This window comes from Sapajus apella, unplaced genomic scaffold (assembly GCF_009761245.1).
Source record: "Sapajus apella isolate SASKATOON/1434 unplaced genomic scaffold, GSC_monkey_1.0 scaffold38, whole genome shotgun sequence".
In the NCBI taxonomy this organism is placed as follows: domain Eukaryota; kingdom Metazoa; phylum Chordata; class Mammalia; order Primates; family Cebidae; genus Sapajus; species Sapajus apella.
Genome location: NW_022436978.1, coordinates 20562987 through 20588358, shown reverse-complemented (window position 1 = coordinate 20588358; position 25372 = coordinate 20562987). Strand labels below are relative to the sequence as shown.

Below are 25372 nucleotides of genomic sequence, written 5' to 3'. Positions count from 1 at the left end.
TCCACGGGATGCAAGACAGGTTCAACATATATGGATCAATAAATGTAATCCATCACATAAACGTAATCAATGAAAAAAATCATATAATTATCTCAATAGATGCAGAAAAGTTCTTCGACAAAATTCAACAGCCCTTCATGCTAAAAACTCTTGATAAACTTGGTATCAATGGAACATATCTCAAGATAATAAGAGCTATTTATGACAAACCCACAGCCAATACCATACTGAATGGTCAAAAACTGAAAGTACTTCCTTTGAAAACTGGCACAAGAAGAGGATGCCCTCTCTCACTACTTCTATTAAACACAGTATGGAAGTTCTGGCCAGAGCAATCAGGAAAGAAAAAAAAATAAAGGGTATTCAAATAGAAAGAGAGGAAATCAAATTGTCTCTGTTTGCAGATGACATAATTCTATACATTGAAAACCCCATCATCTCAGCCCAAAACCTTCTTAAGTTGATAAGCAACTTCAGCAAAGTCTCAGGATACAAAATCAATGTGCAAAAGTTGCAGGCATTCCTATACACCAGTAACAGACAAACAGAGAGCCAAATTACGAGAGAACTCCCAATCACAATTGCTACCAAGAGAATAAAATACCTAGGAATACAATTTACAAGGGAAGTGAAGAATCTCTTCAAGGAGAACTACAAACCACTGCTCAAGGAAACAAGAGAGGACACAAACAGATGGAAAAACATTCCATGCTCATGGATACGAAGAATCAATATCATGAAAATGGCCATACTGCCAAGAGTAATTTATAGATTCAATGCTATCCCCATCAAGCTACCATTGACTTTCTTCACAGAATTAGAAAAAACTACTTTAAATTTTATATGTAACCAAAAAAGAGCCAGTATAGCCAAGACAGTCCTAAGCAAAAAGAACAAAGCTGGAGGCATCACGTTACCTGACTTCATGCTATACAAGTCTACAGTAATCAAAACAGCATGGTACCAGTACCAAAACAAATATATATCAATGGAACAGAACAGAGGCCTCAGAAATAACACCACACATCTACAACCATCTGATCTTTGACAAACCTGACAAAAACAAGCAATGGAGAAAGGATTCCCTATTTAATAAATGGTGTTTGAAAAACTGGCTAGCCATATGCAGGAAACTGAAACTGGACCCCTTCCTTACACCTTATACAAAAATTAACTCAAGATGGATTAAAGACTTAGACGTAAAACCTAAAACCATAAAAACCCTGGAAGAAAACCTAGACAATACCATTCAGGACATAGACATGGACAAAGTCTTCACGACTAAAACACCAAAAGCAATGCCAAAAAAAGCCAAAATTGACAAATAGGATCTAATTAAACTAAAGAGCACAGCAAAAGTAACTATCATCAGAGTGCACAGGAAACCTATAGAATGGGAGAAAAATTTTGCAATCTATCCATCTGACAAAGGGCTAATATCCAGAATCTACAAAGACCTTAAACAAATTTATAAGAAAAAAAAAAATCAAAATGTAGGCAAATGATATGAATAGACATTTCTCCAAAGGAGACATTTATGCAGCCAACAAACATGAAAAAATACTCATCATCACTGGTCATTACAGAAATGTAAATAAAAACTGCAATGAGATACCATCTCACACCAGTTAGAATGGCAATTGTTAAAAAGTCAGGAAACAACAGATGCTGGAGAGGATGTGGAGAAATAGCAATGCTTTTACACTGTTGGTGGGAGTGTAAAGCAGTTCAACTATTGTGGAAGACAGTGTGGTGATTCCTCAAGGATCTAGAGCCAGAAGTGCCATTTGATCCAACAATCCCATTACAGGGTATATACTCAAAGGATTATAAATCATTCTACTATAAAGGCACATGTATACGTATGTTTACTGCAGCACTATTCACAATAGCAAAGACTTGGAACCAACCCAAATACCCATCAATAATAGACTGGATAAAGAAAATGTGGCACATATACACCATGGAATACTATGCAGCCATAAAAAAGGATGACTTCATGTCCTTTGCAGGAACATGGATGAAGCTGGAAACCATCATTCTCACCAAACTAACACAGGAACAGAAAACCAAACACCGCAATGTCTCACTCATAAGCGGGAGTTGAACAATGAGAACACATGGACACAGGAAGGGGCACATCACACATCAGGGCCTATCGGGGGCTGGGGGATTAAGGGAGGAATAGCATTAGGAGAAATATTTAATGTAGATGACAGGTTCAAGGGTGCAGTAAACCACCATGGCATGTGTATACCTATGTAACAAACCTGCACATTCTGCACATGTACCGCAGAACTTAAAGTATAATAATGATAATAAATCAGAAGAAAGCAAAAAAAATAAAAAGTAAAATTAAAAAAAAAATCAAACCCACTTGTAACTGCTGCTAATTGGAGTATATATATTAGGGCAACTTGGATCTATAATCCCAGGTTGTAATCCCCAAGGTTGGCCCAAAGGAACTCTCTGCTTACATTAAGTTTGTTTGAGCTTCTTCCTTGTAGGTCAACAGCTTAATGTTTAATGTTTGAAAGCAATGAGAAGTTCAGAAATCGTATTACCAGGCCTGGGCGCAGTGGCTCATGCCTGTAATACCAGCACTGTGGGAGGGTGAGGTGAGCAGGTCGCCTGAGGTCAGGAGTTCAAGACCAGCCTGGCCAACATGGTGAAACCTGGTCTCTACTAAAAAAAATATAAAAATTAGCTGGGCGCAGTGGCAGAAGCCTGTAATCCCAACTACTCGGGAGGCTAAGGCAGATGAATTACTTGAACCTGGGAGGCGGAGGTTGCAGTGAGCCAAGATCACGCCATTGCACTCCAGCCTGGGTGGCAAGAGTGAAACTCTGTCTCAAAAAAAAAAAAAAAGAAAGAAAGAAAGAAATAGTAATATCAGCATTAAAAATTAAGAGAACCTCATAGTTCAGATTGGTTCTCCTTTGTCCCTCCTTGGGAAGTATAAACCATTTTGCTGATAAAATGTTGGTGACTTACAGAAATTGAAAATATAGCCAAAATTAAATCACACCCAGATTTCGGAATTTAAACTCCCAGTAGCCTGAGCTGCTTGCCAGATACATTTCCACAGAGTAGATGGAATTCAACTGCATCTTCTCACCTGCCTCCTTTTCTCCTGAATTCCTTCTCTTTCTCAAATCTTCCTACTTTTACTCCCCACTATTTCATTCATTAATGATTTTCCAAAAACAGTCTCCTAATTTACCTCGGAAAATAACAAGAGATAACATGTGGTCTGTGTTATCAGTGCACTATTCCCCCCTTCTGTGTCATTATTGGTGGCTCAGCTTCAAAAGTGAAACTTTATTGCCCTCTAGGTTTCTTTTCTGACTCTCCTCTTGTTCCTTGGCTATTCATGGAGGTTCATTTCCCTACTGTAACTTACTCCAGAGAGCAGACACATTAAATCCAAGGGACCTTGGACAGCCATGTGTAAGTCAGGGCATTGGCGTTATTGCCAGAACAGCATCTACTGACTCTTGTTCTACAATTCAGAGATGACAGGATCCAGTGTTTGGAGTTACAACAGTACAAGCAAATAATCTTCACCACATTTCCAAATGGATATAGAGTCAGCTTTCAAAAATGCTTACCAAAACTACTGAATACTGCTACTAAAGTGGCTTTCAAATAGCAATGCAATTTACATTTGGGATAATGAGTTAAACACAAAAGAGAAAAATACAGCTGAAATTACAAGGGCCAAGCTACTTTACCAAAGCACAGTTATCGATGTCTTGATCCCTCTTCTGCATCTGTTCTATTGTGTTCTCCCACTGTTTAATGAGTTCTTGTCTTTCATTATGAATCTTACGAAAATCTTGCGCTGCTTTATCCAATTCTAACTGTCAAACAGAGAGCAAACAACATTTCTGTGAATTTAAGTGGTTTCGCAAACAGCACCTTTAAAATTAGGAAATAAAAATCTTCCTTAAACTAACCTGTGCACTTATAGTCTCTGTAAGTTCATTGTCAAGTATCTTTCTTTTCTGATTACGTTCCAAAGTTAGTCTCTCTAATTGCAGAGTCAGTGCCTATGACGTGATAACATACAAGGATATTTATAATTCTCATCAATTAATTTGAAAGTTATTAGTAGATCTAACATTAAATAGTATTACACTCTACATATACATTTATTTAGTATCTAAAACAACTATGAAATAATAAATATCTTCCTTATCTTTTAACCCCCAAAAGCTAATCTAATGTGTTTGCCTACAGCAGCATAAAAACCTCAATTGTTTCTAAAATGACTTTTAATACTTTTAAAGTAAATTAGAAAAAGATTAAGTTAAAATTTGCTATTTGAAAGTTTTAAGATGATGGATTTGTTATTAAATCTACTAGAAAATAACGTTTCATAATACCAACTTTAGTGTTACCAGATATAAGTAGATTTTAAGTGATTCTTACAATCAATAGCAACAGTCTCAAATCAGCAAAAGCTACATGTAATATTCAAACTACATTTTAGGCAAAATAGCCAAAACATATTAAAATAGTTCAGTAGAAAACTTTCTCTTCTGAAACACTTCTGAGCATCCTTATAAATCAGGGTATTTTTAACCTGTGGTCCATGGATTCTCAAATAATCTGAGCAAATCAGAGAATCTGTAAAACAGTCAGCAGTATTTTATGGGTTTTTGAATATAGTCATTTTTTTCTACAGAGAAGACATTTGGCTTTATTAGTTTCTCCAAGAAGCTTCTGACTCAGAAGTTTAAGAATTGCTGCCTTAAAAATCATAAACACAACTTTAGGTAAACAGGTTGGCATACTACAGATTTAGAGAAAACCTAAGAGTTACAGTTTGTAATTCCTCACCCTGATTTTATTATCATCTTGTTGTGCATACTTCTGAAGCGTGAGTGCATCACTATCTCTATGAGCTGATTCTTCCAACCAGGCCTCCAGTGCCTGCTGGTCCCAGTTCATCTGGCATTTCAAACCATCCAGTTTTTGAGTGGCTTTAAATATGCCATTCTAATTTCCAGAGAGAGAGAGAGAAGGGGAGATTTCAAATCATTACTTACTATACAAACTGAAATAAAACATACCTTTATATACTATGGAGCATAATTTAAAAAGAAGAAATCCTGTCCCTGCCTTCCAGATGTTTATAATATGCCGTATTTTAATTATATAACTATTACACTTACGTCTTAATTCTTTCATTGAAAAACAGAGGAGAGATGACTAGACAAAGTCAAGAACAGTAGCTGAGCCAGAGTCTGCTTTAAAAAGCTTTAGGCTTTAAGGTAGCTCCCTCACGGCAATTGCATTCATCATTCCACCAAAGCCACCCCACACACACATGCAATCAAAGTTAAAATAATACGTATGGTACGCTAACTCAAATCCAAGACAAGTGTCCTTCAGCCCCATTTCCAATTATATCGTTTGCCCCTAAGAAGACTCTTAGAGACCAATTTTGGACGCACTTCTAACTGAAGTAACTAAAGTAAAAGAGATAAAAACATTTCTGTACATTTAGTCATTTAAAAAATTTAGACTCATAAAGAAACAGAGGCTACATAAACAAATTAGTATGTAATTATACACAAATACATCACAGAATATGTATGTGTATGTATACGTATATATGTATATGTATCTGATATGTATATGCACACGTAAAGAGAAGAATCAGAATTTGGAAAGAGGTCCCAAATCAATGAACTATAAACTAAAGAAAAGAGAGTAATAGGTTAAAGTAGTTTAATGTTGGAGTCACAAAACTGATAAATCAATATGAAAAGTCAACACTTCAAATGAAATTCAAAACTAAAACTGATTGTTTTTAATGTGGCCGTTAAAAATACAACACATATAAACCATGGCTAGTATTTTACAACAGGTAAGAAGCATGATACTTTGCAAACAAGCCTCAATAAGTAGCTGGTGAATGAATAATGGGGAAGCTGTAATATTCTACTATTGTTTCATTCAAATGACAGCTCCATGTGCCTTTCATGGTCCGAAACATATGTAAATAAACACTAGGAAACTAATGTATGCCTTTCCCATACAGGAAAAAAAAAAGTCAATGCTCATTTGGTGACAGAGGAATAAGCAGAAGAATTCTGAGTAATTTAAGTAAGTAATAGAATTTTAAGTAATATTTCAACAGATACTTCTTTGTCAGTTTTCTTTTCCAGTATTGAGGCCATCTCATTTTCCAGACATCGAATTTCTTCTTTCACTCGTCCTAGTTCTCTTTGCGCAATGGCCTTAAAATGTTCTTCGCTTTCAGTCTCACGCTCCCTCGCTTTGCAAAAAGACTGCAGAGTAACATACAAGATAAAAAGGCTTTTAAAATTTCAGAAATTTTTAATTAAAATATTTATAATAATCCATTAGATTAAAACAAAATAAACTGCTTACATTAAGTATTATTAATTCCACTACTCTAAAACCTACATTACATTAGACTAAGTGGCTCACTAGTTGTAAGAAAGTCAAACTGTTCTAGGAGAAAATACTGTCAATAGTTTTCAGATGCTATGATGATCTAGGAAAACCAAAGCTTTGGTTACACTTAAAACTTATTATCTATAAATAAGAAATATCAATTAACAAATAATTAAGAAATGAGATATTTTACATGAATTGATCACATATTCCAATTAACAGACTCGCATTCCAATTAACAATATTTTAAAATAATTATTTAAACACCAATGGCTGTAAATATTCCCTAGAATATATTAGCATATAATCATGCTTTTGTGTTCAGTGTTATGTAATAAAAGAGTATGTGTTAACTAATTTTAAAGGGCTTCAAAGTTGTCACTTAGTATTAACTTTACAGTATTAAAGCTGCCATTGTTGGGCGTTTACTATTCTTTCGTCTCTGTTACTCTATTTATTTGAGGTTTGATGATAATAAGATATAACCACAGAGTCTCTGCCTCTCAAATCCCCAGCTCAGTACTTTAATAACTTAAGGAAATGTGTCATTTCAAATAGTTTATCAGTTACTCAATCACACTGAGAGTCAAGAATTCTGAGTTTGCTTTTAAGTTTATTAAATTTGTAAATTTCCAATAGGATTTGTAAGCAATGAAATGCTTACTTGTCTATATATATATTTATTATAAATTGCTTTTTAAAATATGACACTGTTCATTTTTTGAAACTGCATACTATTTCTCAGACAGTAGATGCATTTAAAAAAAAAAAAAAAAAAAACTAGCTTGAGACAGAAGTTAGAAAACTTTCCAATGCTGTTTGCTGAGCTGCCTGGTTTGCGGGGCATCATTAGGGAGTGAGTTTCTATACTTAGACAGATTTATAAAACAGAAGCTTATTTAATCACTCCAAGTGTTAACTTTTATTATATTTATGCTAACATTTCTAAGATGCCTTATGTTTTCCAGTTACCTAAATAAAGTCTTAAGTATAATTGAACTTTTTAATCTCAGGATTATTACAAATTTCAATTCTTGAACTATGCTAAAATGCTTATATGTGTAGACTACTGGCTTCCACTCAAAATGGCCCTAGTGAGTTCTGCTGAAAAATTAAAAAGGAGACAGAAATTTTATTATGTATTATATTAGGCCATTATTTCTCACCACCATCACTGTGCCCTTCTCAAATAACCTGCTGTCTAATACAGATGGTTTGAATAATGATTTCTTCTTTCATATAGATTGATTTTTTGTTTAAAATTAGAGCAGTAGTTAGTTCCTCTAAGCCTTTTTCTATCGACTTTCATGTTCAAAGCTTTGTTCACAAGTTTAATTATGTTAAAGTTTCCTATTATAACTGTAAAAATCACAGACGTAAATAACACTGAGATGTTCCATGAATACACATAACATAATCAACATAAATTTCAGTTACTGTACCTGTGTAATTGAGAGCTCTTGTTTAACGTTTTTGAAGTGAGAAGTCATAGAATTAATTCGCTCTTCATAATCACGTAACTGACCTTGCAAGCTTGTTCTTTCATTCTTCAGCTTTGACAACTGTACATAATAAATGCTACAATTAACCAAAGTCCTATTAAGTTTTACCATATGAAGGACCCAAAGTCAAAGAAAATTAAACTTTCATTCACTTTGTGTCTTAGTCAATTTGGGCTAACACAAAAATATCATAGACTAGGTAGATTAAACAAAATGTAATTTGATTCATGAGAAATTCCTCACAGTTCTGAAGGCTAGGAAGTCCAAGATCATGGTGCCAACTAATGTTTTTACTGGTGAGGGCTCTCTTTCTGATTTGCAGACAGATGCTTTCCTGGTGTGTCTTCACATGGCAGAGAGAGATCATCTCTCTCTTGTCTCTTTTTAAAAGGACATCATTGGCCGGGCGCAGTGGCTCACGCCTGTAATCCCAGCACTTTGGGAGGCCGAGGCGGGTGGATCACGAGGTCAAGAGGTCGAGACCATCCTGGTCAACATGGTGAAACCCCATCTCTACTAAAAATACAAAAAATTAGCTGGGCTTGGTGGTGCGTGCCTGTAATCCCAGCTACTCAGGAGGCTGAGGCAGGAGAACTGCCTGAACCCAGGAGGTGGAGGTTGCAGTGAGCCGAGATCGTGCCATTGCACTCCAGCCTGGGTAACAAGAGCGAAACTCCGTCTCAAAAAATAAAAAAGGACATCATTTTTTATTTTATTTAATTTATTTATTTATTGCATTTTAGGTTTTGGGGTACATGTGAAAAACATGTAAGAAAAATAAAATAAAAAATAAAACAGTCAAAAAAAAAAGAAAAATTGTGCCCAGCACCCTACATACCCTAGCGGCAGCCCAGCTTGCAGCAAATCCAGGTATGGGCAATGTTTTCAAATAAGTTAGATTCATTTTCATTTTGGTCTCTTCCCTGGATTATTGATTACAGATTATTAAATATTTTTGGCTTATTATTGCCAAAAAAAAAAGAGCACCAACACCATTCATGAGGGTTCTACCTCTATGACCTATTTACTTCTCAAAGACTTCACCTCCAAATACCATCACATTGAGGATTGAGACCACCATATGAATTTCCGGAGGACACAAACAATCAGAACAGAGCACTTTGTTTCTTTAAATGTTCACATGAACTTCTAAAATCTACTAATTCTTTAGTAAAAAATAGTGTGATTTGGTGATGACAGTGGGGAAAATCAGCACCATATTACACGGAATAGAAATCTCTCTTATATTTACTTTTTGTCTTAATGATTGAATTAAAAAAGCATTTAAAGCTATATGTTTTCATTAAATAAAATTTTTGCGGTTTCCCATGGATCTGGAGCATGAAGCTGTCCCTTTTTATTGTTTTCTAAAAGGTAACTTTTCCTTTTCAATTTACTTTTTATATAAGGGCCACCTAGGAATATTTCTCAGAAACATGCCTAAGTATTTAATATGGAGGATCATTTAAAATTATTTAATAAATAATTTTTAAAAATAATTTTTCAATATTATAAATTCTATTGGCTTATTATCAGATAATGTGACCTATAAAATGTCTGTCTGCATAGCATTTTAGGGATTATAATTTTTTAATGTTGGTCAAATATTCAAGAACATAAAATTTTCCATTTTAACCATTGCTATGTCAAAGTTCAGTGGCATTAAGTACGTTCACATACAACCATCACCACTAATCCACCTACAGAACATTTTCATCTTCCCTGAGCCTCTACACACATAAAGCACTAACTCCCCATTCCCCGCTCCTCTCAGCCCCTGGCAACCACCATTCTACTTTCCATCCTTATGAATTTGACTACTACTCTAGGTTCCTCATATAAGTGCAATCATGCAATATTTGGCCTTTTGTTTCTGGCTTATTCACTTAGCATAATGCTTTCAAGTTTCACCGTTCACTTTTAATGCATTAAGATTTTTGTTTTGGTCTAGTACATGATCCACTCTTGTAAATGTTTTATGGGCACCTTTTAAGGTGTATGTTCTCTATTCAAGAGATAGATGTCTCTGTGTGTTTATTTTTATTACCACATCTCTTGTATTCTTATTTTTGTCTAGTAGAGTTGTCTAATTCTGAGGCACAACTGAATGAAACAGCTCACTGTAACTGTAATTTTGTCAAAGTCTACTTGCATTTATAATAGCTCTTGCATTTATGTAATTAGCTGTTGTGTTTGGTGCATACAGCTTTATGACTTTTATTTGCTTCATCCATTATGCCATTTATAATTGTATAATGGCCCCAGAGCAAACTTCTGACTTTTGAATGAAAGCATAATAATTAACTCCCCAAGTTGAAAAGCCCTTCCGCACAGAGTTACCAAAAAACATTTTATAGCTTCTTTCTTAAATATACAGGAGCATGTAGCAATAAATATCACCAGATATTTATTGAAAACTTACATCATGTGAAGGATGCCAAAATAAACAAATAAGATCTCAGAAGAAACACATAATTCAGGACAAAAAAGAACTAAACACATACACATTACACACACACACACACACACACACACACACAATCAGATTGGAGAAAATATTTTACCCCTAAAAGGCAGCCATGGTGCTATAAAAAAGCAACAAACAGAACTTGAAGATATAGCTCATCAATATAGTTCCCAAATAAAACATGTAAGGGAAAGATAGAACCCTAAATACCCTCAGATTTTTTTTTTTAAGGTAAACTACAAAGAAACAGAAATCACACTAGTCAGATTACTCACTGAAACACGGCTGGAAGATAATTGATACATTCCAAACTCTGAAGTAAAATTATTTTCAACTTAAGAGTCTTCTACCCAGCCAAACCACCAAATGTGAGTATAAATAAAGATATTTTCAGACATCCAAAGATGCAGTGTTTCTGAATACAGCCTTCTCAGGGAGACACAAGAAACTATTCCATCACAGCAAGAGAATAACACAGACTTCATTTTGTTGCACTTCACTTGATTGTGCTTCTCCAACAGCACATTTCTAACAGAGTGAAGGTTTGCAGCAAGCCTGTGTCTGGCAAGCCTGTCAGCACAGCTTTCCCAACGGCAGGTGCTTATTTGGCGTCTCTGTGTCCCATTTTGGTACTTCTTACAATATTCAAAACTTTTTCATTATGATGATATCTGTTATAGTTATCAGTGATGTCTGATGTTACTATTGTAATTGCTTGGGGTGCCACAAACTGTGCCCCATAAGACAATGAACTTAACCGAAAAATGCTGTGTGTGTTCTGACTGTGCCACTGATCAGGCGTTACCTCATCTCTCTCCCTCTTTTTGGGCTTCTCTATTCCTTGAAACACATATTGAAATGAGGATGATTAATAACGTTACAATGGCATCTATGTGTAGAAATCAAAAGCTAGAAATAATGGAGGCCAAAAGTTGACATAGGCCAAAAACTAGGCCTCCTGCATCAAACAGTTAACCAACTTGTGAATATGAAGGAAATGTTCTTGAAGGAAATTAAAAGTGCTACTCCCTTGAACACACAAATGCTAAGAAAGCAAAATAGCCTTATTGCTGATATAGAGAAAGTGAGGTAGGAGGTGAGTCTAGACTCCAGAGGCAAGACTCAGACAGCAGACCAAATTGAGGACTAGCTAAAACAGAGAGGAGGCAGAAGCAGCTTTCTATAAGACGTGCTCACCAGTACGCCATGTTAGTTCACCTCTGCCATGGGCAACATCCAGAAGTTATTACCCCTTGAGCTGGGCGCAGTAGCTCATGCCTGTAATCCCAGCATGTTGGGAGGCCGAGGCGGGCAGATCACTTGAGGCCAGGAGTTCAAGACCAGCTTTGCCAACATGGCAAAACCCATCTCTACTAAAAATACAAAAATTAGCCCGGCATGGTGGCACACAACTGTAGTCCCAGCTACTCGGCAGGCTCAAGTAGGAGGATCACTTGAGCCTGAAAGGCAGAGGTTGCAGTGAGTTGAGATCATGCCACTGGACTCTAGCCTGAGCAATAAAATGAGACCCTGTCTCAAAAACCAAAACAAACAAATGAAAAAAACAGGGAGTCTTCCAGACTTGGGGTCTTCAGATATGCTGGTCTCTCTTCCCAGAACATTTTCCTTCCCTAATGGCTAGTTCCTTATTATTCTTCAGGGCCTCATATTCTTCAGTTTGTATATGTTTAGAGAGGCCTTCCCTGCCCATTTAATTCAATATAGCTTTTCCCAGTTATTTTCTCTCATGGCAACTTTTCACATTTAGTAATTACCTTCAAACAACTTACCACAAGTAGTAATTATGTTTTTATTTGCTTGTTTATTTTCTATCTTTGCTACTAGATTATAAGATGCATGATAACAGGAAACATATGCATTTTGAAAAATGTTTTGCCTAAGCTTAGTGGCAAGAAGCATATGCATTTTGTTCACACTATATTCAGAATCTAGAGTAATGCCTGGAACATAATAGTGCTCACTAAAAATCCATAAAGAGAACAGATATGACAAGAGTTTTACATTTGTATGTAGCTATACCTGTCCGTCTTTTCTTTGGTGATTTTTATGTTTTGTGCTACACTGAGGAAGGCCTTTCCCAGAAGATTATTTTAAAAGTATTACTGGGTATATATCTAAAGGATTATAAATCATTCTATTAAAAAGACACAGGTACATGTATGTTCACTGCAGCACTGTTTACAATAGCAAAGACCTGGAACCAACCCAAATGCCCATCAATGATAGACTGGACAAGGAAAATGTGGCACATATACACCATGGAATCCTATGCAGCCATAAAAAAATGATGAGTTTGTGTCCTTTGTAGGAACATGGATGAATCTGGAAACCATCATTCTCAGCAAACTGACACAAGAACAGAAAATCAAACACCACATGTTCTCACTCATAGGCGGGTGTTGAACAATGAGAATGCATGGACACAGGGAGGGGAGCATCACACACTGGGGTCTGTTGGGGGGGAATAAGGAAGGGACAGTGGCGGGTACGGAGGTTGGGCAGGGATAACGTGGGGAGAAATGCCAGACATAGGTGACAGGGGGATGGAGGCAACAAACCACATTGCCATGTATGTACATATGCAACAATGCTGCATGTTCTGCACATGTACCCCAGAACCTAAAGTGCAATTTTATATATATATATAAAAGTGAAAAAAAAAAAAAAATATATATATATATATATTTTTTTTTAAGTCTCCAGGCTGGGCGCAGTGGCTAATGCCTGTAATCCCAGCACTTGGGGAGGCCAAGGAGGGTGGATCAGGAGGTCAGGAGTTAGAGTTCATCCTGGCTAACAAGGTGAAACCCTGTCTATACTAAAAATACAAAAATCAGCCAGGCGTGGTGGCACACACCTATAGTCCCAGCCACTTGGGAGGCTGAGACAGGAGAATCCCTTGAACCTGGGAAGTGGAGGTTGCACTCCAGCCTGGGTGACAGAGTGAGACTCCATCTCAAAAAAAAAAAAAAAAGTCTCCAGTAATTTCACATGGTACTTTTATACATGCTCTACAGCAAAATTTGTAACACACATAAAATGAATGTTTGTGTGTGAGAGGAAGCAGATCCATAACTCTTTTTTCAAAACAAATAGCAATAGACCACTTATTAGTTTATCTCTCTTCTTTGGTTGGAAATGCATCCTTTTTATATTAAATTCTCATATATGCAAAGATTTGCTTCTGGATGTCTCATGTTTAACTGATTTATTTATTGTTACAAAAGTGCCACACCGTTTTAAGTAGCATGGCTTTTTAGTATGGTAGGGCAAAATGCACTATCACCACCATCACAACTATTCTGTCTAGTATCAAACACTTTCACTTGCAAACGAACTTTGAAATCAAGTTGTCAAGTTTATTTTAAAAGGGGCCCTAGGCATTTTCATTGAAATTTTCTTGAATATACAGAATAATTTAAGAACTGAAATTATTATCTTCCTACCCAGAAATAAACGTCTCCATTTGTTCAGATCTTCTTTTATATGATTAATTCTTAATATCATTGCACATGACCAGATTCAGAGCATTTCTCTAACCCCAGAATTAGAAGGAACCTCCAAGATTTCCCCAACTACAAAATGTATATCAGCAACACAGGGTGCTTTTACGCTTCCACTGATTAGGTACTCACTACCTCCTGAGGAAATGCATTTTATCACAATGGATAATGAAGGAGGTAATCACTTGGATAATGAAATAAGTCTCACAGGGAAAATGTCAGAGGGGTCCTCTAATTGTCCTGTTTCACAATTTCCTCATCTACACAAAATGGTTTTTTATTGATGATTGTCTTGACCAGTATCTATAAAAATTTTTAAACAAGTACATTTCACAAGGCTGTATCAGATTGTTGGCCGTTCTGCTGAGCACTGTTAAGGAAAGAGATGAATGTAATTAAGGGGCACTGACTTCACAGCCAAATATCATGCAATATTTCTGAAATCACTGTTACTTTTTTCAGTGTTTTCATCATTGTTCCTGGCACATAGTAACCTCTTAATAGTCACTGAATTAATGAATTAATGAATGAACCATTCTTACAGATTTATTTATCCTCATAACAAGGGTACATAACTACATTTAAAAAATTTCTAATGCAAAGGAAAACAGTAAAGACCTCTCTAATTATAGACTTTCAGTATCCTTTTCTGGGAAATACACATTCACAATTTGTTTTTGTCCATGACAAACACTGCCTTATAAAAAAAATATTAGGTAATTTACTTAACATTTTTAAGGATATACACAAGAATTATCATATAATTAAGTTGGGTACAGTGGAATGTTTAGGAAGGCGGGTATGTGTCTAATTCCTGAAGATGAGTGACATTAAATAAAAGCTAACAATTTTCCATGACCATTTCCTAGAACCCAAGGCAAAGAAGAAAAGAAGGGTCCTTATATCAAAGTATTCTCACCTATAAGTAAAATAGTCCTAAAAATCAAAAGAATTGGCTAAGCCAATACTTTAAGAAACTTTGATATTCAGAGGTTCACACATTTACTAGTGGAAAACCACACTTCACTGATTTTATTCATTTACTCTGATCCAGCAGATGGTGCCACATGTCTATGTATGTAAAGTACCACAGTGCCTTTATTCTCTTTTTTTACTTTCTTTACTTTTTTCTCCTTATTTAATATCTGGAAAGAAATAAAAAGTGCTACTTCCTTGAACACACAAATGATAAGAAAGCAAAATAGCCTTATTGCTGATAAGGAGAAAGTGAGAGAGGACTGGGTTTAGACTCAAAGGCTGGGCTCAGACACCAGAACAAATTGAGGACTAGCTAAAGCAGGGATGGAGGGGAAGAAGCTTTCCATAAGACATGCTCACCAGTATGCCATGTCAGTTTACCACTGCCATGGCAACACATTGGGAGGCCAAGGCTGACAGATCACTTAAGGCCAGGAGTTTGAGACCAGCCTGGCCCACACAGCAAAACCCATGTCTACTAAAAATACAAAAATTAGCTGGGTGTGATGGCATGCACCTGTAATTCCCAGCTACTTGGGGTGCTGAGGCACAGACTTGAGCCTGGAAGGCAAAAGTTGCAGTGAGCCAAGTCTGGGTGATGGAGCAGGACTCTGTTTCAAAAAAAAATAAAGAAACAGAAGTTATCACTCCTATCCATGGCAACAACCCAATGACCCTGAAGTTACCGCCCTTGTTTTAGAAATTACTACATAATCTGATCCTATGTATATGTATAATTAAAAGTGGGTATAAATATGACTGCAGAACTGCCTCTGAGCTGCTGCTCTGGGCACACCATTTCAAGTGTCCCAGCTCCACAAGGAGCAGTACCTCTGCTGCTGCTGCACACTGCCACTTCAATGAAAGTTGCTGTCTACCACCACTGGCTAACCCTTAAATTCCTTCCTGGGTGAAGCCAAGAACCCTCCAGGGGTAAGCCCCAATTCTGGAGCCTTAGTGGTCCTGTTAGAAGATTTAGTGGTCCAGATAAAAGATTAAATCACCCACAACATTCCTGTAAGCCAAAGCCTTATCCAGGGCAAGGCCCTTAACTTTCAGAAAGGTGAGGAAGCTCAGAAAAAACGTTTAAAACTAGCAGAGGTGGGTTCACGATGTTTAAGGAAAGAAACCATCTCCACAACACAGAAGTACAAAGTGAGGTAGCAAGTTCTAAAAGGTCTAGCTAAGATCATGGATAAAGATGGCCACACCAAACAACAGATTCTCAACGTAGATGAAACGGCCATATAATAAAAGAAGATGCCATCTGTGACTTTTATAGCTCACTAGGAGAAGCGATGCCTGGCTTCATAGCTTCAAAGGACAGAGTGACTCTTTCTTAGGGGCGAATGCAGCCAGTGACTTTAAGTTAAAGCCTATGCTCGTTTACTATTCTGAAAATCCTGCGGCCCTTCAGAATGATGCTAAATCTCTGCCCGTGCTCTATAAATAGAACAAAAAAACCCAGATGACACATCTGTTTACAACATGGTTTACTGAACATTTTAAACCCACTGTTGATTCCAGCTGCTCAGAAAAAAGGAATTCCTCTCAAAATATTACTGCTCATCGGCCAGCTGTGGTGGCTCACACCTTTAATCCCAGCACTTTGGGAGGCCAAGAAAGGTGGATCACTTGAGGTCAAGAGTTCAAGAGCAGCCTGGCCAACATGGTGAAACCCCGTCTCTACTAATAATACAAAAATTAGCCAGGCATGTTGGCTCATGCCTGTAATCCCAGCTACTCAGAAGGCTGAGACAGGAGAATCGCTTGAACCCAGGAGGTGGAGGTTGCAGTGAGCCAAGATCACACCACTGCACCTCATCCTGGATGATGACAGAGTAAGACTCCATCTCAAACAAACAAACAAAAAATTAACGCTCACTGACAATGCACCTGGTCACACAAGAACCATGATGGAGACATACAAAGAGATTAATGTTCTCATGCCTGTTAACACAACACCCATTCTGCAGCCTATGGATCAAGAAGATATTCTGACTTCAGAAATACATTTTGTTAGGCTCTAGCTGCCATAGACAGTGACTCCTAGGATGGATCTGAGCAAAGTAAATTGAAAACCTTCTGGAAAGGATTCATCATTCTAGATGCCAATAAGAACATTCATGATTCATGGGAGGAGACCAAAATATCAGTATTAATAGAAGTTTAGAAGATTATTCCAGCCCTCATAGATGACTTTGAGAGGTTTAAGACTTCAATGGAGGAAATAACTGCAGGTAAAGTAGAAATAGCTAGAGGATTGGAATTAAAAGGGAGCCTGAAGATGTGACTGAATTGCTACAATCTCATTAACAAACTTGAACAGATGAGGAGTTGCTTCTCATGGATGAGCAAAAAAAGTGGTTCCTTGAGACAGAATCTACTCCTGATGAAGATGCTGTGGACATTGTTAAAATTACAAGTGATTTAAAATATTACATAAACTTATTTGATAAAACAGCAGCAGAGTATGAGAATTGACTCCACTTTTGAACGTTCTACTGTGCATACAATGTTATCAAACATGATTGCATCCTACAGAAAAATCTTTGATGAAAGAAAGAAGCCACTGATGTGGCAAACTTCATTGTTCTCTTATTTTAAAAATTGGCATAGCCACTTGAACCTTCAACCACCACCTTCATCAGTCAACAAACATCAACATCAAAGCAAGACCTTCCACCAGCAAAATGGTTACAACTCACTGAAGGCTCAGATACTTGGTAGTATTTTTTTTAACAATAAAGTATTATTAAGAAAAGCACAAGTTTTGAACACCTAATAGACTGAAGTAAAAGTAAGCATAACTTTTACATTGACTGTGTGTCTTGCTTTATTGCAACGTTCACTTTATTGCAGTGGTCTGGAACTAACTTGCAATATTTTGGAGGTAGGCCTGTACAAGAAAAATGAACGTATGTGATCTAGGAACTACAGCTTCAAATCAGCAGAGGAATAAAGAGAATTTCCAAGGTGACAGTTGTAAAATAGGCCTGTGGGGAAATCTGTACATACTGGAAAATACAGTGCTCCAAAAGTAAGAGGTGGGAGTAGGAGGCAGAAGGAATACCAGGGTACCTTGAAGATCTGACACTTTCAGGTACATAAACTTAACGCAGGTGATGCAAGGAAACAGACTGGCAATCTAGGATGCAAGAAATTGAAATCACAATACTATAGGCCCTCCTTGCAACAATCATTTGTGGATAAAATCCAGCCAGCCAAAAGGCAAATCAAAATGAAAAGTTCAAGAAAGATAAACTGAATAAAAGTGGCTGCAGTAAGGACCACTAAAGCAAATCAAGCACAAAACTAACACTAAACACTTATGATAAATTAAGGGCACTGAATCCAATGCAAGTAAACTTGGCAATATTAAAAATGATAAAACCATCATTTTAACAGGGGAAGAGGAGGTGGGAAAATGTGTAAGAGTGCTAACTTATTCTTTAAAAGCAAAGACATTCAGTAATCTATAATTGAAATATAGAGTTCTTAAAAACATTAACCATTTAATTTTTTCTTAAGTAGTTTTTCTTAGAGGATTTTGTTTAGCAATCAGCACCTCTTGCAATCAAGTAATATTTACCTGAAATTCAACAATTGCTTTTTCTTCTCTCGAATACTAAAATTACTATTTTGTGTTAAAAACAGCATATCTGTAATACAATTCCACTATAATACTCCTCAATTTTCTCTTCTTTCTGTATATCTGTATGCCAAGATGTCTGAAATGTGTGTTTAATGCCGTGACAGTCATTTCTATAGTACAGTGGACACTTTGGGGAAGGAATATCTTATATTTTTATCTCATACCCTTCTATTTTGTTTTAATAAATTTACAAGTCACTTTTTAAATGTCAGAGTTTATTTATGTAATGCAATTGTAGTTCTCATTGTTCTTCTTCATACTGATCTGTAATTTTTTAAATAGCTACTATAAGTAATATGTATATAAAAATCCTGCAAGACATATATGATGGCAATAATACAAAAAACTAAAATTTGGATGGAACTTTAACCCATATTATGTCCCTAAAGCCTGCGAAGCAGTTTATCTACATCTCCACTTTACTGAAAAAGAAGCAGGATTAGGGTTGGCAAGCAGGATCTGAACCCAGGCCTGGATACTTAGTATTAATTCCTCAGTACTCAGTGCTAGATTGCTTACATTTCCTAACACTGCCCTTCTTTGGGGGAAAAAATGCAGTCTTCTAAATTACACATGAGTAAATAGGTCAGAATGTTTTTAAAAAAGTATTTCCATTCTTTTCAAAAGGTACAGTCACAGGATTTTCATTTTCCATTTTCAGAGCTGAGAAAACTTTCTTTTCTGTTTTATAAAGTTGCCTAAGCATCATCTGCTATTCTTGTACCTTCTTCTACACAACACATCACCACCAAGGTTTTTCAGAATTTGCTGAGCCGGCTGCAATTTTTTATTTTTATTTTTTCCTAGAGATGCGGGAGGGGAGGGCTTTGCGGGGGATCTCGCGTTTTTGTTCAGGCTGGTTTACACCTGGCTTTAAGAGATCCTCTGCCTCAGCCTGCCAAAGTACGGGGCTTACAGGTGTAAGCCATTGCACCTGGCCTGCAATTAATTTTTAACAACTGCTATGAATTGCAGTTAATATAAGTTCGTCCTTACAACTTAAAATATCTTATGTCAATCTGTGACAACTCAATCTTCTCTCTAAAAAACTGTAAACTGCACATTTCACATTCTTACTGGAATGTTCCTCTTGAAAACACCTCAAGTCACTTTCGGCTTTAAACATTATAGACAGAAACTCTCAAAGGAATATGAACCTTCTGGCGTTTTATTTATAAACGTGTGCAGATAACCGTTGCTATGCAAACCTCAGAAGTTCTTTTCCAAGGAGCGCTTAATTTTGAGCAAGGAAAAGGCGGATCCCGGAACCAGCCTTTCCTCTCCCGCCAGGAGGAAAGAAATGAGTAAGAGGAGTGGGCCTGGGGAAGGGAGTTTCGAACTTTACAACCCTAAATGTCAACTATGGTTTTAATAAAACTTTTAAATGCCTAACAAGGACTGAAACAGGCAGGCGGGGTAAGGGAGGAGGGCGATGGTGCGAGGGAGCGTTAGACAGAGGAAGCACAGGACTCGGAAAGGAGAGAAAAGACAGGGCTGGGGTGGCACTGCCAAGCAGAAAACGCCTCCGCAGGCTTCCTCCTCTTCCCCCCGCCTTCTTCACTTGACCTCACCTGATCTTCCAGCACCTTGTTCTCCTCGTTCGCCACCGGGATGGCGAACCCATCCTCCCAACGCAGCTCAGCCAGGAATTCACTACTCATGACTGCGAACGGGTAAAGGTGCAGAGCAGAGATCCGCCTTCCCGGACAGCGGGTGGCCAGCACCCGCGTGGAGCCCAGGCACCTGCACAGCGCGGCGGCAATTGCCACGGGAGCCCTAGCAACCGTCCCGCGTCCTTAGTTACCAAACAGGAAGCGCTCCGGCCCGAAGGCGGAACTTCCGGTTTAGAACTTCCCCCGACTCCCAGGCTCAAGCCCGAAGAATGTTTTTCTTTTCCCTTGAGCGCTGAGGGAAGAGCAGCAACTTCTCCCTCCCGGGGTTCCCGGGGGTTGCCAGGCGGCAGCGTCTCTGCATGAAAAGGAGGCTCTCGGATCGCCCCCGAAGCTGGGCCGAGGGCCCGGGGCACCTGGCTGGAACTAAGCCCCACGTCCCCGGTTTCCCGGGGGACGACGGGAGCCGGCGGACATCATGCACTGCGCTTCTTTTCCCGTCGAGTTCGCTGGTTTCACAGCAGGTGAGAGCAGGTGACGGGGCGTTTGCGAGGAGAACTCGGTCCTGGCGTCCTCACCGCGCTCAGCCGCCCGGCGCAGGGCTCCTGGGCCACCGCTCCGGAAGTTAAGCCGAGGCTCCTTGAGGCAAAGTGATTAAAGAAGAGATGTTGTGCATGAATTAATTTTACGTATCCAATAATCACTGTAACCTTTTTTTTTTTGCCCTTTCGAATTTTATTTTACCTAGACTTTGTTAAACTTTTATTATAAATATTTTAAATGTATGAGACTAGAAAGCAGAGTATAAAGAGCTGCTACATACGCATCACCTTGATATAGCATTCATATTTTGCCATATTAGCATCTTCTGTATCTTTTGCTGAAGTAAAAGATAACGGTAGACGTCATGACATGACATCCCTATATACTTAAGCGTGTATAGGTAGAAGAGTGGTTAATGTTATCTAACATAAACACAATATCATCATCACACCTAAAAAAATCAACAATTCTTCAATATCATCTAATAACCATTTCAGATTCACACCGACTGTCCTAAAAATGTCTTTTTACAGTCGATTTGTTACTACAGTTCTGAAATCCTCCTTGTAGGAGCTTTGTCTCTCTGTGCCTACATTGTTTTCCATAAACTTAATGTTGCAGACTTAGAAATAGTGCCTTTAAAGACTAGAATTAGCAAGACATATTCCCCCCTCTACAATGTCTAAAGGCTGGGGAGAAAGGCTCAACTTGTAGAAGAAATTTTGACCTGCATGGAATACTGGAATTTTAGATAAAGATATTTAATTATTTATAAATGATCATTATTTATTTTATAATAATCATTCCAAGTAATGAAAATGTTAGTATTCAGCTTATGTTAAGATGGCATATAGTTATTTATAATTGACATTTCCGAATTTCACTGCTGCTTTCTGAAAGTATTGGTGTTGGTCAAAGGTGGGGAGGAAGATGTCAGGACAGTACTCCCAGCAATCATCCCTCACAGAAATATCAATCTGAACAACTATTCACCTACAAAAGTACCTTCCCAAGAGGTAAGGAAACCAGTCACATTTAATTACATTTTAATAAAGCCAAAAATAAAAATGAAATAAAATAATTGGTATTATTACTGCCCATGTATCTTAAAATTACCTGATTTAACATCCCAGTTTTTAATATGAATACTGAGGCAGCTGCCTTGACCTGTGCCGATGACTTGAAGCACCCCTCTCAGTGTCAGCTGTAGCTGCCAAATGCATGACTGTGGAGTCTTTTTCATCTTTCCATTAATTTTACTTCTAGGAATATGTCCTGCAGAAACACATAGGTAAGTTACATGCTCTTACACCACATGAGCATAAGAAGTCTCACAGCTGAAGCCTGAGAGTCCCATGTCCCATTTCTCAAAGGTTCCGTTTCCTGAATTCGAAGATAATAATTATATGATATTTACTTCTGGGTACAATGCCCATGCTTTCTCCAAATTCTGCAGTTCTGCCCGCTTCTCTAGCTCATCATCACAGCACCTCATATCATGTAGTTCTCACTCTAATTCTACAAGTTCTAGATCATAACTCTATTTGCATTCATCCAGATCTAGCTTTGGAAACAAAACCCATAGTTTTTTGTAAGCTTCGTTGCTGAAATACTCAATTTAATTCCAAAATGCTAAAGAAGGTGTTACCCTTTTACTATCCGATTCCCTTAACTTCACCAAATCAGGTTGATCAGGCTAAAATATAAAGATTTTTTGTTCTGCAAAAATAATTTTATCTTTGTTTAAAAAGATAGAAAAAAATACTTCTACATATGAAGTAAAAGAAAAAGATACATTTCACCTCCATGCCAATCCTATTTGTAAGAGACTATCACTGTTTAGTGTTTACCCAACCAGCATTTTTAAAGGAAGCTGTAAATTTTACATATACCAATTTGTCCTACAGAAATATCATCATATTGTAAACATCTGCAAATTCATTCATTTCACTTAACAATACTGGCCATGTTTCCATTTCAGTACGTTTCGATCTACCTTAGTCTCTATAAAAGCTTAAAATTCAGTATTATCAATTATAACTTTTTGAACAATGCTGCAATGCACATCTTGATAATACTGCATTGCATCAATTCTGGTTATACTTATTTTCACATTTTAATATCTCTGAAATTGGGATGCATCTTTTAAACAATGAAGTTAGATTTGGTGAAATAAGATATAATCTTGAATATCTATGTAAATGTCTCTGCAGAAAAAATTCTTAGAAGTAAAATTAGTGGAAAACGGATATAAGCAATTTTATTTTGATAGGTAACACTAAATTATTATTTTAAAAGGCTTTACATATTCTCTAAAAATATGAGAGTATCTTTGCATACCTGATTATAAAATATTAAATATTTTACAATGTAAAGAACAAAATACAGTATCTCATAGTTAATGGACATTTCCCTAATGAATGAGAGTGAGCATCACCTTTCTTCTAAGAATTTCTTTATCATATTCTTTGCCTAGTTTTTCCCTATTCAGTGATCTTATTGAATTACAGCAGTGCTTTGTGTTATAGATAGTATTTTCTCTGTCTCTCACTCTGTGTGTGTGTGTGTGTGTGTGTGTGTGTGTGTGTAAATCATATTTTTCTCCCAGTCTGTTTTTGGAGGCTTTCTTTTTAACTCTGTTTTTAGTGTATCTTGCCTACACACCTCAGAAACCACCCTTGTTGTCATCAGCATGCTTCCAATTCAATGGGCTCTTTCATCATCAACTCACCCAATCTAGCAGCAGCATTAAACTCAGCTGCCCCTTCCCTGTTAAAACACTTTCCTCTCTTGGCTTTTATGACTTTTTTCTGTCGTTTTCCCACTAACCTCATCAGTCTCCTTTGCTGCTGTATCTTGGCCTGGCTGGCCGCTCCGCGCTGGTATTCCTCAAGACCCAAAGTGGATCTCTCCACTCTTCTCTTCTTACCCTTGCTTCCTAGGTGATGACATCATTGTCAGGTCTCTAAATGCCATGGCAGGTGTATTAGATTTCTAGGACTGCCATAACAAAATATCATATACTAGATGGCTTAAACAACAGAAATTTACTTTCTCACAGTCCTGGAAGCTAGAAATTCAAGAGCAAGAGATGGTTTCTGGAGAGGCCTCCCTCCTGGGCTTGCAGATGGCCGCCTTCTCACCGTGTCCTCACAGGGTCTTTTCTCTGTGCAGATGCATTGCTGGTGTCTCTTTCTCTTCTTATAAGGATACCACCAATCCTACTGGATTAGGGTCCCACACTTATGACCTCATTTAAGCTTAGTTCCCTCGGTGAAGGCCCTGTTTCCAAATACACTCCAATTGGGAGTGGCTTCAACATGTGAATTTGGGCAGGGGAGGGGCACAACTCAGTCCAAAACAGCTGGTATTTTCTTAATTTTATTCTTAAAGTTTCTCTAGCCCAGATCTCGCGTCTGTTCTCCAAACATACATCAACTGCTCACTAGACAATTCCATCAAGATGTCTCACAGGTATCTTAAAGCTGATTCACAGGTCTAAGATATAATTCTTGATTTCAACTGCACATATTTCAAAGCTATGTCTCTATCTTCTCTACACGGCAAAAGACACTACCATCTACTGAACTGTATAAAACCAAAGCCTGACTGTGACTACTTTTCCTCCCCGCCCATCTTCAGTACATCACCATTACATATCACTTTCTGCCCCAAAGCTGTACTGACCCTCCTGCTCTCCATGTCCACTGCCACTACTCTGATTTAGGCTTTCAGCCCCCATCATGGCGTTACCAAAATTGTCTCCCCACCAATCTGCCCATCTCTGCTCTTGTTCTCCTAAAATCCATCCTCCCCTCAGCAACTTAGGTAATATTTTCTTTCTGACATCAAATTCCAAAATGTTCCAACACAAAAAAAGGCTGAAATAATTTTACCATGAGCACCAATGTCCTCTAAATCTGGTTGGTACCTAGATACTGCCATTAATATTTGCCTATTCTTGTGTTATCATATATTTATCTCTCTATTCATCCATCAATCCATATTATTTCTTCATGCATTTCAAAATAAATTGTAAGAATCATAACTTCCTTCCTAAATAACATGCATATGTTTACTTTTGTTTACATTTTTCCTCTACAGTGAAATTTACAAACAAAGAAATACACAAATCCTGCATTTTGAGACATGCACGACTTGGTTAAACTACTTCAAGACACAGAATATTCCCACTGCCACAAAACATTCTATCTTGCCTCTTTCCTGTCAGTCCCTGCTCTCCCCTCCGCAAATCCCCAGAGGCAAGTACTATTCCCGGTTTTTTTCCTATTATAAGTTTTCTTTCTTTTAAAATTCCAAATAAACAGAAAGGTACCATATTGTGCCAGTTAATAATTTATTGCCTCTCAGCTCCAAATCCACCCATTTTGCCTGTTCTGTTAAAACAGTGTGGGCTCTGTAAAGAGTTCTCTTTTGGCAGTAGGCATAAAATTAGGCTTTAGCAACAGAGGGCATAGGAGAGACACTGTAGAAGGAAAACAGATTTTGTTTTTGCTTTGTTTTGTTTTTCTTTCTGGTTTCCATGAACTCACCTGGCAGGCTCGTGTGTTACACACACATCTTCCCCAGCCCCCGGCTCCCATGTTGCACACACACAGCTTCCCCGGCCCCCGGCTCCTGTGTGACACACACAGCTTCCC

The 25372-nt window shown here is 37.6% G+C and overlaps 1 protein-coding gene across 1 annotated transcript in view; it reads right to left on the bottom strand.

Annotated features, from left to right (window-relative positions):
- Nucleotides 1–20396, bottom strand: part of CCDC39 (coiled-coil domain containing 39) — a 70989-nt gene extending 50593 nt beyond the window's left edge. Inside the window, exons 1-6 of the mRNA XM_032298501.1 lie at nucleotides 20130–20396; nucleotides 7875–7994; nucleotides 6156–6302; nucleotides 4846–5004; nucleotides 3960–4052; nucleotides 3735–3863 (exon numbers count right to left, since the gene is read on the bottom strand). Coding sequence (XP_032154392.1) covers nucleotides 3735–3863; nucleotides 3960–4052; nucleotides 4846–5004; nucleotides 6156–6302; nucleotides 7875–7994; nucleotides 20130–20219 — 738 coding nt within the window. The 5' untranslated portion in view covers nucleotides 20220–20396. The remainder of the gene's footprint in view (nucleotides 1–3734; nucleotides 3864–3959; nucleotides 4053–4845; nucleotides 5005–6155; nucleotides 6303–7874; nucleotides 7995–20129) is intronic.
- Nucleotides 20397–25372: the final 4976 nt, after the last annotated feature.